General features: G+C 29.1%; 2 protein-coding genes across 2 annotated transcripts; both read left to right on the forward strand.

The window, feature by feature from the left end:
- Positions 1-13: 13 nt before the first annotated feature.
- LOC138188596 (zinc finger protein 665) lies at positions 14-3,425 on the forward strand. Its single transcript, XM_069130537.1, has 3 exons — positions 14-227; positions 383-521; positions 738-3,425. Exons 2-3 carry the CDS (start codon positions 393-395, stop codon positions 3,123-3,125), a joined length of 2,517 nt encoding a protein of 838 aa, XP_068986638.1. The 5' UTR covers positions 14-227; positions 383-392; the 3' UTR covers positions 3,126-3,425.
- Positions 3,426-6,126: 2,701 nt separating this feature from the next.
- Positions 6,127-15,080, forward strand: Enoph (enolase-phosphatase E1). The gene is made up of 6 exons (XM_069130576.1): positions 6,127-6,357; positions 6,994-7,095; positions 8,069-8,259; positions 8,705-8,837; positions 8,976-9,099; positions 9,192-15,080. Exons 1-6 carry the CDS (start codon positions 6,253-6,255, stop codon positions 10,730-10,732), a joined length of 2,196 nt encoding a protein of 731 aa, XP_068986677.1. The 5' UTR covers positions 6,127-6,252; the 3' UTR covers positions 10,733-15,080.
- Positions 15,081-15,945: the final 865 nt, after the last annotated feature.

The raw sequence follows: 15,945 nt of genomic DNA on the forward strand, positions 1-15,945 counted from the left end.
TTCATATAGTATATATAAAAATTTAAGTTACTGTTGAGAAAAATATTTGCTAATGTTGTAATTCTAATAATATAATTATAATACTAAGTACTATCTAAAATCTCTAAAACAAACCTTAATAAGTTATATACTATTTATAATAAAAAAATTATGTTTTAATTAATGTAGGTAATTATACCTACATAAAGATATAATAACCTCAAATAAACAAATCATCAAAACTATGTGTAAGTGTAGTATATTTTAGTGAATACAATATATTTTTAATAAATTTCAACTAATTACTCAATGATTTATTAAGATATGGAAAACTATTAATATATGCAATATATTATACATTTTTAATCTTTACATAAATTATATTTAATAATAAATTTTTCAGAGATCTAATTATGGATACTTCAAAGGATACATTAATATGTCGTTTATGTGGTGTAAATCTTGTAGAAGGAAAGCATAAAAGTATTTTTGAAGGATCAACAGATTTAATACATAAAATAAAGGAAACATTGCCAATTTCAGTACGTTAATATACAATACGTGATAGAAATTAAAAGTATTAATTGCAGATTAAAATCTGAACATTTTATTTAAACTTAATGATTATTAAAATATCTTAATAATTTGTCTGTTTTATATAAGAAAATATATATATTATTACATTATTATATTATTACATTATTAATATATCATATGAGAAGGTTTTGAATTAATATTACCTTAAATGACTTTTACAGATATCTATTGATGATAATGGTTCAAAATATGTATGTTTGTCATGTTATGACAAAATTACTTTTTACTACAAATTTATTCAAGAAGTACTGGAATATTCTAAAAGATTAGAAAATGTATCACAAATAGAATCCTTCTTTGATCTATCTAAAGAAGTAACAGACTTTTCACAAATTCATAGTGATGCTATATATACATGTCCAAATTGTAATGTAGATTTAATGATTTTATTAGTTAGTAATCCTCAAGGCTGTGATTATACCTTCCAAATCTCATTAGCTATGGTAAATCATTCTGAAAACAAACATATAAAGAAAAAGAATATACAAATACATAAAAATGTAGTACATCTTAATAATACTAAAAATAATGTACATTTAAAACATGGAAACAAAACAACAATTACTGAAGATATTGAAAATATGCCTAATCAAGAAGTAAGCCTAACATTACCTGTATTAATCTCAACAAATTACTACAAAGAGGAAAATTTAAATTGTATTGATGCATTATCTAGCAAACAAAACATAAAAATTGAAGTAGAAGAAGACACAAAAGAAGATCTTAAGGAATCTAATTCTGTTCATCTCTCAAAAATATCAAAACTACAAGAAAATGCAGATCCATTAGTGAAAAATGAACCTGAGAGTGATAATACTTATTGGCTAGACAGTGAGACTGATTATAAAAGTGAGAAAGATACATGTATAACAACATCACAAGATACTATGCTTGAACAAAATGATATACAAGATGAAAATGATATATATAAATCTTGTTTAAAATATGTATGTAAATTATGTGGTGCTCGCTATCTTTCACACTTAAAATATGAATTTCACATGGAAAGACACAAGCTAGGTAAAATAGATAAATATGAATGTACATTATGTGATAAAGAAACAAGTAATGAAAACTTATTATGGGATCATTATTTTCACACACACAAGAGTTTACAACGTTATATTTGTGTAGAGTGTGGAAAATTATTTACAAAACGAACTAGATTGAATGGACATCAAAAAAATTATAAACATTCTGGTGTAAAACAAATACAAGTTGGTACTAGTGAAGATGCTATTAGTGAAGATGTCATACAAAAAGCTATAGCAACAACAAAACAGGAGAAAGTATCTATAAATTGTAATCTTTGTGGTAAACTAATTTCAGACTTAGATCCAGATGCTATTAATGACTTAGTTACATGTGCTACTTGTGAAGATTCTACACTTTCTTTAATGATAGATGGAAATGAGACAAAAGTAATTTCTCCACGTCAATATCATTGTTCTAAGTGTCCCAAACATTTTGTACGAAAAGAAAGACTAGAATTTCATGAAATGAGGCATAATGAAAATATGAATGAATTCATTTGTAGTACTTGTGGAAAAGATTTTAGAGCAGAAAATTCTTTATATGAACATTATCTCTTTGTTCATAAAGGAGCAAGACCTCACATTTGTGAACTATGTGGTAAGTCATTTCAGTTAAAAGCTAGATTAAAAGAACATCATCGAATTCATACAGGTGAGAGACCATATCAATGTGATATCTGTGGTCAACGATGTAGAACTACAAACGCTTTAAAGCTTCATAGAAAAATTCATTTTTCTCATAACAGATACACTTGTAACATATGTAATAAGTCATTTAGTAAAAAGCAAAATATGAATGAACATTTAGAGAAGCATTGGAAAAATGATAAAAGTGTAACATTACCACAATTATTTACATGTCCAATTTGTGTAGAAGATTTTCCAACCTACCGTATGTTAAAATATCATATGGTACAAATTCATGAAATAAATAATCAGGATCCAATTTTAATAAAACAAAAACCATGGTATGAATGTGCACAATGTCACGAGAAATTTAAACATCAAATGTCTTTAAAAGCACATAAAGAGAGAGTACATGAAGGAAGAGTAGACCCTATTTATCAGTGTGACATATGTAATGCAACATATAGAGTAAAACAACTTTTAGTAAATCATATTAAAAGTAAACATGATGGTGAAAGACGTTATAAATGTGCTCAATGTGAAAAAGGATTTAATGACACTAAATCTTTATATAATCATGTATTATTACATACTGGAAAAAAACCATTTGTCTGTGAATATTGTAATATGAGTTTTAGAAGAAAAGACTCCAGAGATCATCACCGTAGAAAACATACTGGTGAACAACCTTATCAATGTCCAGATTGTGGTGAATCATTTTCTACCTATAATAATCGATCTAAACATCGAAAGAGAGAACACGGAGAAGGAGATCCAGAGTGTCCAGAATGTGGAAAAAAGTGTAGTAATCAACAAGAAATTAGAATACATTTAAATAAACATCTGGGAGAGAAACTAAAAAAATTACAAAATATAAAATCTAAGTAGATATGATTTACATACAAATCAAACAAAAATACAGTGAAACTAAATTAAATTTCTAAATTAAAATTGTACTAATTAATTATAATTAGTAGATTATTTTATTTACAAAAATATATTTATTTTAATTATTTTATATATTTATAAATGCAATTTAAAATTAAAAGAACTGACTAAGAACGTGGTCTAACATCTAATTTTTTACTGTTTCATTACAATTTAGATTATTTTCATTAATTTTATTTTACTTAAATAATTAAAAACAGGAATTTCTTTATCTTTCTTACATAAAAAAATGACATGTAACTTGCTACTAAATAATGTATTAAAATATTTCTTTGTATATTTTAATCATTGAATTATTATTTCATGAAATAAATACATTCATATTAAACAACTGAATAATAAATACTATATTAACATTTTATTAAACTACTTGTTATTAAATATTTTAATACAAAAGCTTATTAGCATTTTACACAAAAACTTATACAATTTTATACAAAGCTTCCTAAAAGAAAATAATTTTTTCTTTGCTTGTATAAAATTAATATCATGTTTCTAGAAATATTTTTCAATTTTTGTATATGTTTGTAATGTACTTCATTTTTTTTTTTTTTTTTTTTTGTAAGATATATTTACTATAATATTTCTAATTTAGAATGATCTTAATAGCACTCAAGTAAATTTATAATTATTTGGTTTATAATGATAATAATATGTGTATTATACTACTTTTTCAAATCAGTCCTTCATTATGTATATAATATCTTATAGGGTAATTAAGTATGAAACATAAACAGCATATACTGCAATGTGTTGCAAACATAGTACCTGAAATTATCTATAAAAACATTGAAAATTAAATTTTAGTATTTGAAAATAAACTATTGTTAAAATTTCAAATGTAGAAGAAATATGAAGATTCCAAAATAAATAAATTCCAATTACTCAAGATACCACTGTAACTACAGGAATGCTTACTAATTTTAGTGTTATTAAGGATTTAATATTGAAAAAGTCATAAACGTGTTTCACAACATCAAGGCAGTTAAAAATATTAAAGCTATTTTACGTATTTAACATATCATTTTTTACTTTAGTAAAGCAGTATAATTTATATGTATTTATATGAAAAAACTCATGGATATAAACAGAATTACAAAAATAAAATATTGAAAAATCATTGCAAAGTAGTCTTTATTGTGCATTATTTCAGTTTTATTCCACACATACACACATTCAGTTATGTATTTATAACATTAGTACAATTATTTATAATACTGTAATTACATTAAATATATTTACAATAAAGAATTATATGTAATTTATTATACATGTACATAGTTAACATTTTCTAAACATACTGTATATATGACATGTAATTACTTCTTATTGCTGTGAATAAATTATTAAGAAAATTTTATAATAAAAACCGAATAAGCATTTATATTTTTAATTTTTTTGTAGTATAATATTTTCCAAGCAACCTTATTAATTAGTATAAAATATAGTTTCTATGTCCCAAAAAATATTTAATAATGTAATAATTTTATTTATAATTGTTGGATTAAAATAATAAGATTTGAGACTTTTATACATTGCAACATCTTTATTATCATATTACAAAAATTAAAGTGCTGCTTAAATATTTATATTTATATTTATATCTAATATCATTTTTTCAAATATTTATATATTTACAATGAAATATATAATATCATAACATAAGTGGATGGAGCAATAAAAAAGAAAAGAAAACGCATAACAATTTTGAACAGTAGTAGTGTGCACGTTGTTCTCATATGTAGATACAGTCAAGGTAGACACGTGCAGCTGAGACAAATGTCAAAATTTAAATGGTTGCGCCTCAGTGTCCGATGCGGCGCTGTCTCGCAAAAATCAGGTGGTCGAATTTACCAGCTGTGTTACTTTGTACTTGCAATCGTACATAACAAGGCATTTAACTTTTTGATGTAGGAAAATCTGCATTTTCAGCAAATATAAAAGAATCGTACATAGTATTTCGTATTGCTTGTAAATATCATTCAAATTTCCTTAATTTTTTGGAAAATCAACAAAAATAACACATGAGGAACTACTTTTACGCGGAGTAATATCGGAAACCGTTCGAGCGAGTCAATATTTATCCTGGTTTTTTACTGTAATCATGGTTTACTTTACTTGAAAAGTAAATTGTGGAGAATATACTTAAATTTTAGAAAGCTTCTAATAGAAAATTTTTTGAAAGTCTACATTTATTAAATGGCTATTCATCAAAACAATTTTTGCGGAGCAATAATGACGTGCTACGATCGCACAGACGCAAACCAGCTTCGTTCATTGGCTGAAGGAAGTGAGCGATTCACACATACGTAACACATGCTCTTTTCTGCAAGTACATATTCACCAACACCAATCTAGAATTTTCGTACCAGATTCAGGAATGTATCTATCGCCTGAGATCCCTTTAACATTTTAAAAAATATCTTTCTTATTTCAGTAATTTATTGTCCCAGATTATATGTTTAAACATCCATTTCGTAACAAAACAATATTGCATGTAGTGATAATAATCTTTTATTGAGATCAAACTAATAATCCTATCAAAAAGTTTTTAACTCGAACAAAAACATATAAAATTCAGCTTTACCATTGCATTACTAAATATAAACATTATATTTGCAAATTACATTCGAATTATGCTTCTATAATCGTAAATTTAAATACTGTATAATAAACAATTTGCCATAGAAGTAGAACGATAATTTCATAGAATTAATATAATAATAGCGAATGCAAAGGCGGTAAAAATAATGTTTGATGTCTAAACAACTAAAATATTATGAAAGTTTATGTACAGCTGTAAAAATTGCAACTATTTAATGGAAAAAATAATAGGGAGTTTAATGGTAATGCAATCGAGAATAAGCGTGATAAATACGATCCTGGTTGCTCAGCACAAGTAGGGGTGAAGGGAGAGGCAGCTTCGCACACACACCGGCGCAGAACGAGGAACGAATTCACTCGCCGGCTCTCAACAAGAACGCGTCGACATATACACCGTGCTTGAACGTACTGAGGTGATATATTTGTTATTTATCCTACGGTCGAAGGCGAGTCAATCGTAAAAATGGCCGGGGAAAAACGTACTCAGGATCAAGAGGAAACTTTATTGTCGGAAACGGTGATCTTAATTGACATCGAAGGCACCACGACGAGCATAAGCTTCGTGAAGGTAACAAAGACTATGGCCGTGAGGCAGAACGCGCCCTACAGTTCTCGCATTTCACCGGTTCTCCAACACATTCTCTGACATTACCTAATGATCAAAATTTTCCACACAGCTAATATCTCGCAGAGAAATTTCTGAACGTTATCATGGAGTCATTGTACGAAAAAAAATTTGTGGATTATAGTTTCGCGCGTATTGTATGTGTGTGTTCTCTCTCAGCATTTACTATGCCGGCTGAAATCCAGTTTCAGGTTCCCTGTTCGTGAGACAGCGAGTTTCATGGCAGGCAATAGATGCTTTCGTCTAATCTAAAGCGAATAAAATATCATATAAATCATGTCGAACTTTCTTATTTTGAACATTAACATTTTTATATTTGTTTACTTTTACTGTTAATGTTCTTTTTTTTTGCGAAATGTTGAGGTTGTTACTTTTAACATGTTTTAAATGAAAACAAACTAAATAAACATTTAGAAAATTCTGCATATTCGAAACGTGGATTATTTAGCTACGAAAGCATTACTGTGCGTAACATAATTACACATGCGATTTTTCAAAATAACGGAAACCGTAACGGCGCATCGCACAGTTAATTCGATCGACGAGCACACACTACATTCACGTTTACCTTCCTTTCAGGACACACTTTTTCCTTACGTGCGAGAGAATTTAAAGAAATATATTGAAGCTAAATGGGAAGATGAAGAATTCAAACAAGACTTTGAAAAATTAAAGGAGCAGGTAAATATTGGAAACAATTGAATATTAACATAAATATTGTATGTAAAAATAACCGTTTTATTAATCAATATTGAAATATTAAAATATTTGAGGATAATATAAAGAATTATGATACTTAAATGACATGGATTGTTTATAGAAAATGTATATATATGTACATATATATATGTACATATATATATATGTATATATATATATTATGTATATATATATATATATGTTATACTACTCTTTTATTTATGTTTTAAATGTCTTTCTTTTGTTGTTAAAATCTTAATTCAGTACAGTAAATTTAGTGCTTCAACTTTTAGTGATGTATTTTAGAGAGTGACCAATAGCATGACAGGTAAGAGGCAGCTGCTTACTGCTAGACATTGACCTGGGAACATTCTTTGTCCCAGAGGAATGATACCCAGATTGCACATTTATAAAGCTTGAGATTGGAGCTAAATAAATTTTTAGTACTATATTTATTTTTCAATTTATATAAATATAATTTTCTTTAAATCAAATCATTGAATATTCAGTTGTTTATTGTTATTTGATTATTCTTTTAGAATTTCATTTAACATACATATTTTACTTTTCTAATTATTGAAGTTTTATATCATTACATGTTATTTCATATTAATTTACATTCTAAAGTTCATTTACTTATAATAAATCTATTGTAATGTTATCACATATGTCTAAGGTAAATATAAATAATATAGTAAAAAGAAATTTAAAACAAAAATAGAATTAAATACAAGAATGTTTATTATAAATAAATAATACAATTTAAAAAAAATATAAATTGGGATAATTATTTTATAATTATTTGGTTATATATTCTTTTAAAAATAATGATATTTTTAAAGATATAATATAATATTTATAATAATATTTATTTATTATTTAAAATGAATTTTACATGTGTGATTTTGTTAATAAAGAAAGCATTGTGTTTAAGTATTAAATATTTTGATTGTAGGCAAAGAAAGATGAAGAAGATAAAATTGATGGTTTTGTACCAATTACTGGTACTAATGCAGAAGAAGAGAGAAAATCACTTGTAAAAAATATATTATGGCAAATGGATGGTGACAGAAAAACTGGTGCACTGAAACAATTACAGGGGCACATGTGGCACGAAGCTTATAATTCTGGAACAATTAAAGCACAGTGAGTTTCTGATAGTTTCTTCTCATTAAAATTTACAACAAAAACACTTTCAGGTTCCAAAATTCAATATTTAAAATTAGTACATGTAAAAAATGTGATTATGATATATATGATTATGAAATATGATATATTTTCAATAGTATGCTTATAAAAAGTTTATCTGTAAGCCTACTATAGATATCTCTGAATATATTTCGTAATTTATTGCTAACTGTTATATTTTAATTAATATCAAAGGAAAATGCTATATATCTAAAAAGAGTTTAAAGATAAATAATGATATATAGCTATATAATATAAACACCATATGTAGTGAGGTGAATATGTTGTGTAAGGGCTCACTTCAGTTTGGCATAAATATATCACTACAATTATGATAAACAATTTGTAACATGATGAACAATTAAAAATGATTCACCAAATGATAAATGAATTATTTGTATAGTGTTTATGAAGATGTACCGAAAGCACTAGAATCATGGACGAGTGATGGTAAAAAAGTCTATATTTATTCAAGTGGTAGTGTTGAAGCACAAAAACTTCTATTTGGACATTCTATACATGGTGACTTACTTAAGGTACTTTATTATAGTTTACCTGTGATAGATGCCAAGTACTTATAACTATATGAGCGTTGAATGTAATAAATTATTTATATTATATTTTATTATATAGTTTATATAAAGTATAACAATGTATTGTTGTGTGTGTTTTAGTATTTCAGTGGTTATTTTGATACTGAAGTAGGTGCAAAACAAGAATCAAGTAGTTATAAAAATATATTAAATAAAATTGGAGCTGAACCATCAAGCGTAATTTTCTTAACTGATGTTGTCAAAGGTTAGTAACTATGTATATCGTGGTATATTAGCATTTACAAACCACAGTGATACTCATGAATAGATACTAATTCTTATGTTTTTCTATTATAGAAGCTGCTGCTGCGAAAGAAGCAGGCTTATCAACTGTTATAGTACTGCGTGAAGGCAATGCTCCTCTTACTGATGAAGAAAGAGTGGCTTCCACAACTGTTAAGTCATTCTTAGATTTAACGTTTCAAACTTCTACAAAACGACAAAAGTTAGAAACTACAGAAGTTCAAGAAAATAAAAGTAAGAGTACATCTGATGTTAGTGAACCAATGGATACTTCCGAAGATGTTGAAATGACCGATAAAGTAGAAACAAAAGAAGTTGTTCAAGAAGAAGCAAAAGAATGTATAAAAGATCAGCAACAAAAGGAAGCTTCAGTCACAGACGTGAAAATGGAAGAGCCAATGGTTATTGATACAAAAGATGCGCCAAACGCTGAAAAGCTGGAAAATACAGCTGAAAAGGTAGAACTTCAGCCATCAGAGGTGAGTACAAAACTAGACACTTCCGAAAATGTGCAAGCTGACGTGAGTAGTAACGCCGAATCAGTAGCAATACCTTCAAAAGATGATGAGAAGTCTGCGATTTCTGAAAAAGTAGAAAAGCCAATAGATACAGAGAAGTCTGTAGAATCTATCCCAGAGGCAACTCCTACTGCGAATGACCCCTTGGACGTTGGAATGAGTGAGCCTAAATCAAAGTCTGAAGAAGTTTCTATTACAGAGAATAAGACTGAAGAATCGTCAAATACTGCTAAAGAAACTAAATCTGATGACATGAAAGTGTCAGAGGCAAAACTTGCTGAAACTGCATCAAAAGAGAAAGATAGTAACAGTATAAACGAAAAATCAGAAGAATGTGCTAATAAACCAGAAAAAGAAACGAAAGAGGAATCCACTGAAAAAGTTGTAATTACTCCTAGTATAACAGAAACTAAAGCATCAGAAAATGAATCTTCGGTAAAACCTGCGCAAGAACCCACTAAGACAGAAGAAAAACCTGCAGAAAATGGTAATGTACCATTGACAAGTGTAGAAAAAATTACTGCGCCAACGATAACAGAGCCAGAAGCTACTAGTAGCAAAGCAGATACAAATACTGAAATTAAAAACACGACAGAAGTAGCTAAAGAAACAAAATCTGAAACAGAAACAGAATTGACTAACGTAAAATCCCCTAAAACGAAAGAAACAGAGGAAACAGCAACGTCCGCAAACGATGCAGAAAAACAAGTAAGTGCAGAAGCATCAAAACAGGAATTGACAGAGAAACCAACGAAAGAAGAAACTGTAGCGGATGAAACAAAAGAAACGAATACAGTGGATTCTGAAAAGAAAAAATTAAATGGTACAACACAAAACGGAGATACAGATGTACCACTGTCAGATGATAAATTACAGAGAAATGGACTAAACGAGGGGTCATCGAATGAAAATTCGTCAACGAGCGGTAGTACATCTGCGCAAAATGGTGAACCAGAGAGTTCCTCTGAGACTAGTGCAGAATCTATAAAAGTCAAAAAGGTCGTTGATTCTGCAGTAGCCGATGGTGCCGGCGAACCTGACGTTGTTCCCCCTGTAGTTGTAGCTGCGACGTCTTAATCTTGTTCTTATACATTTTAAGAAGTCCTTCATACATAACCCCAACCCACAATACTTATCCGCAGATATAAACTGAAAAGTTGGCTCCCTACACCTTACATAAATCGTACGACGTTAAAGATGTAATACGTTAATTTAAAATACAGTTCATAAGATTTCTATTTCTTCAACAAATGTGAAGGAAGACGATGATGCGACATATACAGCGTGTTTCACGTTCGATTATCTTTTCTAATGTTACAGTTTGATATATTGCACGCTTGTCGATTATGTTAAATAGAAAATTCTTTAAAAATTCACGAACACTCAGTTCCTATTTCACTTGCTTAATTTATTTCGTTATACTTTGTCCTGCCATTTTTGGTTTGTCTACACAAATGTATTTTTTATAGTAGACAGATTATTCTTAATTTAAATCGACCCAGAGATAATCGAAAATGTCATTCGCTGTAGTAAAATTAAAAAGTATTTTTGATTTTTTGTTTTCTATTACATTTTACGATGTGTATCCTTCTTTTGTATTGCCTAAACGAAATGTTACGGTATGAACATTTATAGGATAGCAAATTCATCATAGTTGGAGTATGCTAAAATACCGAATGTACTTTGTGCCAAATGAACTAATTCATCAGTTTGAAGATTTTTCTATAATTATACATATAATGTTTAAAGATTTGATCACTATTTTAGTTTCTAACAACAATCAGGGAACTTTGATTATATATGATTTTAAGACTGAATTGGTAATGCCTCGAAAAGTCGCTGGCTTTAGACCATACGATATAATTTTTGCATACTCTCTTGTGTACTTAATTTTATAAACTGATAGTAACACAGTGATCTTTGAATCATAAGTCTACACTTACTATCGATAAACTGTGTTTTACAATGAATTTTATTCGACTATATTAGATATATTTTTTCGCGTTGTGAGGAACGTTGTGCGAGTTACTATAATGTAATATCATATTCCTATCTTTTTCTCTCTTTTTTTTTGCCTTTTTTGACATTTATTTATCGAAACATATACTTCTAGCTTAGAATGATGTTGGCCTATATGCATTGCGTATTTCTGTATTTTATATTGTGTATCATAATTAACATTTTATCGATATTAAGTTGATTTTGAGCGATTGGAAGTTTTGTGTTGCATTTATTAATGTCCTATAAAAGTCATGACATTCGTATATGGTCAATGATATGACTGTAACATGGTGTATTGCACGTACTCATTATTTTATTAGTTATATAAAATGTATTTAATATAGAACAATCCGATTAGAAGGAAAAACACTTCGGTTTGAAAATTTATTCATTTATTCCTACGGATTGATAATGTGAACATTTTTTCTATGAAATGACCGCTTTTTTCCCGACAGTTTCTTTTCTTTCTTTTTAGGATTCGTAAATTATTTTCCGAATTTGACAAGAACTCGATTATTTATTTATTATCCATTCCTGCAAAATTGACTGTGATTTAACGATATGCTGATAGACATAGGGAATTTAAAACAATTCATTTGTTAATCACCTATAGTAATTTCTTTGGCAGATTATCGTACTAATACTAATATTTTTATTGAAATTAATATACATCCTGCCTGATTGAAGACACTGTGAAGACTGTAGACTGTAGACAGTATAATAAGCAAGCAATCGAAGCTTCCGTATTTTCTCTTTTCTGTTTTTTGATTTTGGTTCGTTTCCCTTTTTCGCCAGCGGCTATGCTAGAAAAGCTCAGCGATCCACAAAAGCGAATAAATGAAATAAACGAATTGCGACGTCAGCGTGTTCTAGACTTGTTATCTATAAGTGCACATATAGTCAGTAACGATTATGAGACTTTGAACCTTAAACGATTGTGAGACTTTAAACGAATGCATATTTTACAGGACACTTGACAGACCTCGCATTTATTTATAAGGTGTCCTTACAACAAAAACCATTTCAATACTCAGTAATTTTCTTTTGGCGTTGCACGATTCATCATGAATTGATAGAAAGAGAATAGAGATTGTTAAAAAATAATGATCTCCATTTATTACCTGAAACGGAATTTGAATCTTGTATGCTTGATAGTCCTCGTTTCACGATGAAATATATCCGAGGATATATCAGAGCGGATAAGACCGTTGCCGATGTTCGATTTGATCCTACACAATAACTTATCCTTAAGTCAGATATATAAGGAAAATTTCCAATTGATATTATAAAATCTAGTACGATTGCAAATTCATCGAATGCATAATCGATAACATAAGTGTGCCCGAAAATGCTCAACCGCAACGATTGAACGATTTTATTGAAATTTTTAGGGTCACCTCTGTTAACGATGATTAATAAAAATACTAAAAAGCTCGATGTTAACAGCCCCGAAGCGTTAACGACTGTAAACTGCCGACATTTTGCCATAACGAATTTTTTAATTGTTCTTTCGGTAAATACCTTATATTTTTATATTATGTCTATTAATATCGTATTTGAAAATGTGAACTGACTCTGCCAATCAGTACGATAAAATTAAAATCTTTGGACGCTAACTGACAATATGTATGAAGTTCTTCTCGGCTGACTTTCACGGCATCATCAGATATCATCATCCCCATATCATCCATTCTTGTTCTTGCGTCGATAGTCGGAAGAACCGAAGTACATATTGGTAATTTGCGACGTATGATTGCTCTTTACTTGCTTTGTGTTTCATTTTTATTCGAGTGCTCGATTTCAACGAACCTTAGTATTTTTTCTTCAAACGTACACGATCATGTTCAATTAACGTAAAATAGCGTCGTTGATGTTCTAAGTTTAGGGATCGTTAACTCTTTGCGGTTTGATTTATAAGTATTATTTACAGGTGTCGAACTTGAAGTATTCTGATAAAACTAATTGGATAACGCGCGATACGACAAATGAGAATGTAATGTATTGATCATGTAAAATTCAATGGAATAAATTATTTGTTTTTTTCAATGTGACTATGAACCGCAAAGCGTTAAATTAAGAAGCGTTTGTAAGTTTAACGTTAACATTTTTTTACTGTGACGTGTCAACTTAGAGATCTTCAATCAACGTTTGATACTCGACTTGATGCGACCACGCTCTAAGATGTATGTCATTGCAGCTTTATTGTGTTATTATTCGCATATGGTCGCATGGCCGTCGTACACTGCCTTGTTATTTATTATCTTTTCATGATATAATATCGGATATTCGTCAAATCAGTCGTAAATCACTAATAAAACGTTGATGCTTTGTATTTTGTTAGAAATGAAATGAATGTGTCGCTTATACATGTGTATGTATATATACACGTATAGTGTGTATATATGTATACTGTAATGTAGTAAAAATGATATTTGTATGTAAATATCTATATATAGATATCATTTTTACTCGTGGCACATTTTATCAGTTGAACTCGTATGTAATAATGGTTGTAGATCTTGTAAGCGAACCGAAGAACGTGATATCCATCAAGAATACGTTTTCTTGCGGCTTACAAGTCGTACAGCTACTTAAATTGTATGCATAAGATTTGTCGTCCTTTCAAAATACCTTAGATACCGAGATACATTAAGTACCGAAGATAGGGAATACTAATAAACAATAGCTTCGTATCGATTAGCGATTATTATTTGTAATTCATTGGCTATTTTATGTAACATGTCAATATAAGTGTAGGAGAGAATGTACGGACTTAATTGATACTTTTTAACGATAACCTTCGACGGAGATCCTTAAAGACTCGTATCCTCTAAGAGACTGCTCCGTTGCTTTTCTTTCTCAGTCAAGTATTTTAAATACTTTTTCTTTTCTTCTTTATTACACGAGATCATCTGTAGAAAAATTACTATTTTCCAGTGTTCTCTAAACAATTAACGTATGTGTGTAATATGTATGTGTGCGTGCGTGTGTGTATTACATGGCAGGGGCACAAAACTGAGTTCTATTTCATCGTATCAAGTTCGACGATCATCGGATCTTAACACACATTTTATTGAACGAAGAGTAACACATTACTGACTCCGAAACGGTATGCACTGTACAGGAAAAGAAAAGGATTGAGGATTCTGTTCTCTCTGAACTCTTGACTGCATTCGTAGAGCAAAATAAATGAATTTTGCAATTAGAATCCGAGCGTTCAACTTTTATTTCATTGTTCCTAACGAAGGCTTCGAATTTGCGCGAGCAAACTTATTTTATAAGAGAAAGGATAACCGTGATATCGAATCGAAATCAGAGCGTACTCATCCTTATATTCTTCATACTGTAAATTTTGTTTAGGTGTATATATTCTCGTGGTAATATTATTACATTAAATATAATGGGATAAAGAAAAAAAAAAAAAGATTAGCGTCCGCAACATAGAGTTAAAGGAACGGCATAAAAAGATAAAAGAATTGCGATTAAAGTATATCGATGTACATGATTGAAAACTAATCCGCTCTCGGTATTGTTTCCTCGAATTGGTTCGTGCTACTCTTGTCCTCAGCTAGTCGATAATGTTAGGTGCAGCAGCATTTTCACCCGATCGATCCTGAGTGCTAGTCATTCTACTATGCGCACCGGAGCATCAATTTTCAACCAACTAATTCAGTAGATCGAGATGTAAAAAGTCTCCGTCATTTTAACGATAATTTCCGTTGAAGCAATAATATTGTCTGGATACGATTCTTTTTTTTTCCTCGACATAATGTTAAGAACAAGATGTATCGAATATTTGGTACTTGAAATACATATTGTTCGAACGTATGAGATATTGCTTTTTCTACGACACTTTTCTCTTGTATAAAATGCTGAAATACCATTTTTTACTGGGAAATGCAAATCATTTTGTAAGATGTTTTATGTTTCATGTAAGAATATACAGAAAGTTTCAGTGTCCATGCAATGGTTCAATATTTAATATTGAAGGTACACTGATTTAAAATTACGAATTAAAGGACATTAAAGATTAAAGAAATTTAAAAATCCAAATAATCTGTGTCAATAAGAGACTTCCTTTCTAAATAAATAATTTATAAAGATTTTTCAATACGCTCTAATATATCATGCTATACTTTTTCTACTTGTATTAAAAAGAAGAAATATAAATTCTATTAAAAAGAATACTAGTAACTTTGAAATGTTCTTGCTACCTTTACATACATATATGTACATGTTTTTTGTGATATTTTAATTAACTTCTTCGTGTAACTTAAACTTTATGCGTT

Source organism: Bombus flavifrons, chromosome 17 (assembly GCF_040668555.2).
Source record: "Bombus flavifrons isolate JBK064 chromosome 17, iyBomFlav1_principal, whole genome shotgun sequence".
Lineage (NCBI taxonomy): Eukaryota > Metazoa > Arthropoda > Insecta > Hymenoptera > Apidae > Bombus > Bombus flavifrons.

Excerpts from the sequence above, each read along its gene's own strand:
- LOC138188596 (XM_069130537.1), top strand. The coding sequence starts at position 393 with ATGGATACTTCAAAGGATACATTAATATGTCGTTTATGTGGTGTAAAT. Across the intron at positions 522-737 it reads AGGAAACATTGCCAATTTCA|ATATCTATTGATGATAATGG; the intron begins GTACGTTAATAT and ends TGACTTTTACAG.
- Enoph (XM_069130576.1), top strand. The coding sequence starts at position 6,253 with ATGGCCGGGGAAAAACGTACTCAGGATCAAGAGGAAACTTTATTGTCG. Across the intron at positions 6,358-6,993 it reads CGAGCATAAGCTTCGTGAAG|GACACACTTTTTCCTTACGT; the intron begins GTAACAAAGACT and ends CCTTCCTTTCAG. Across the intron at positions 7,096-8,068 it reads TTGAAAAATTAAAGGAGCAG|GCAAAGAAAGATGAAGAAGA; the intron begins GTAAATATTGGA and ends TTTTGATTGTAG.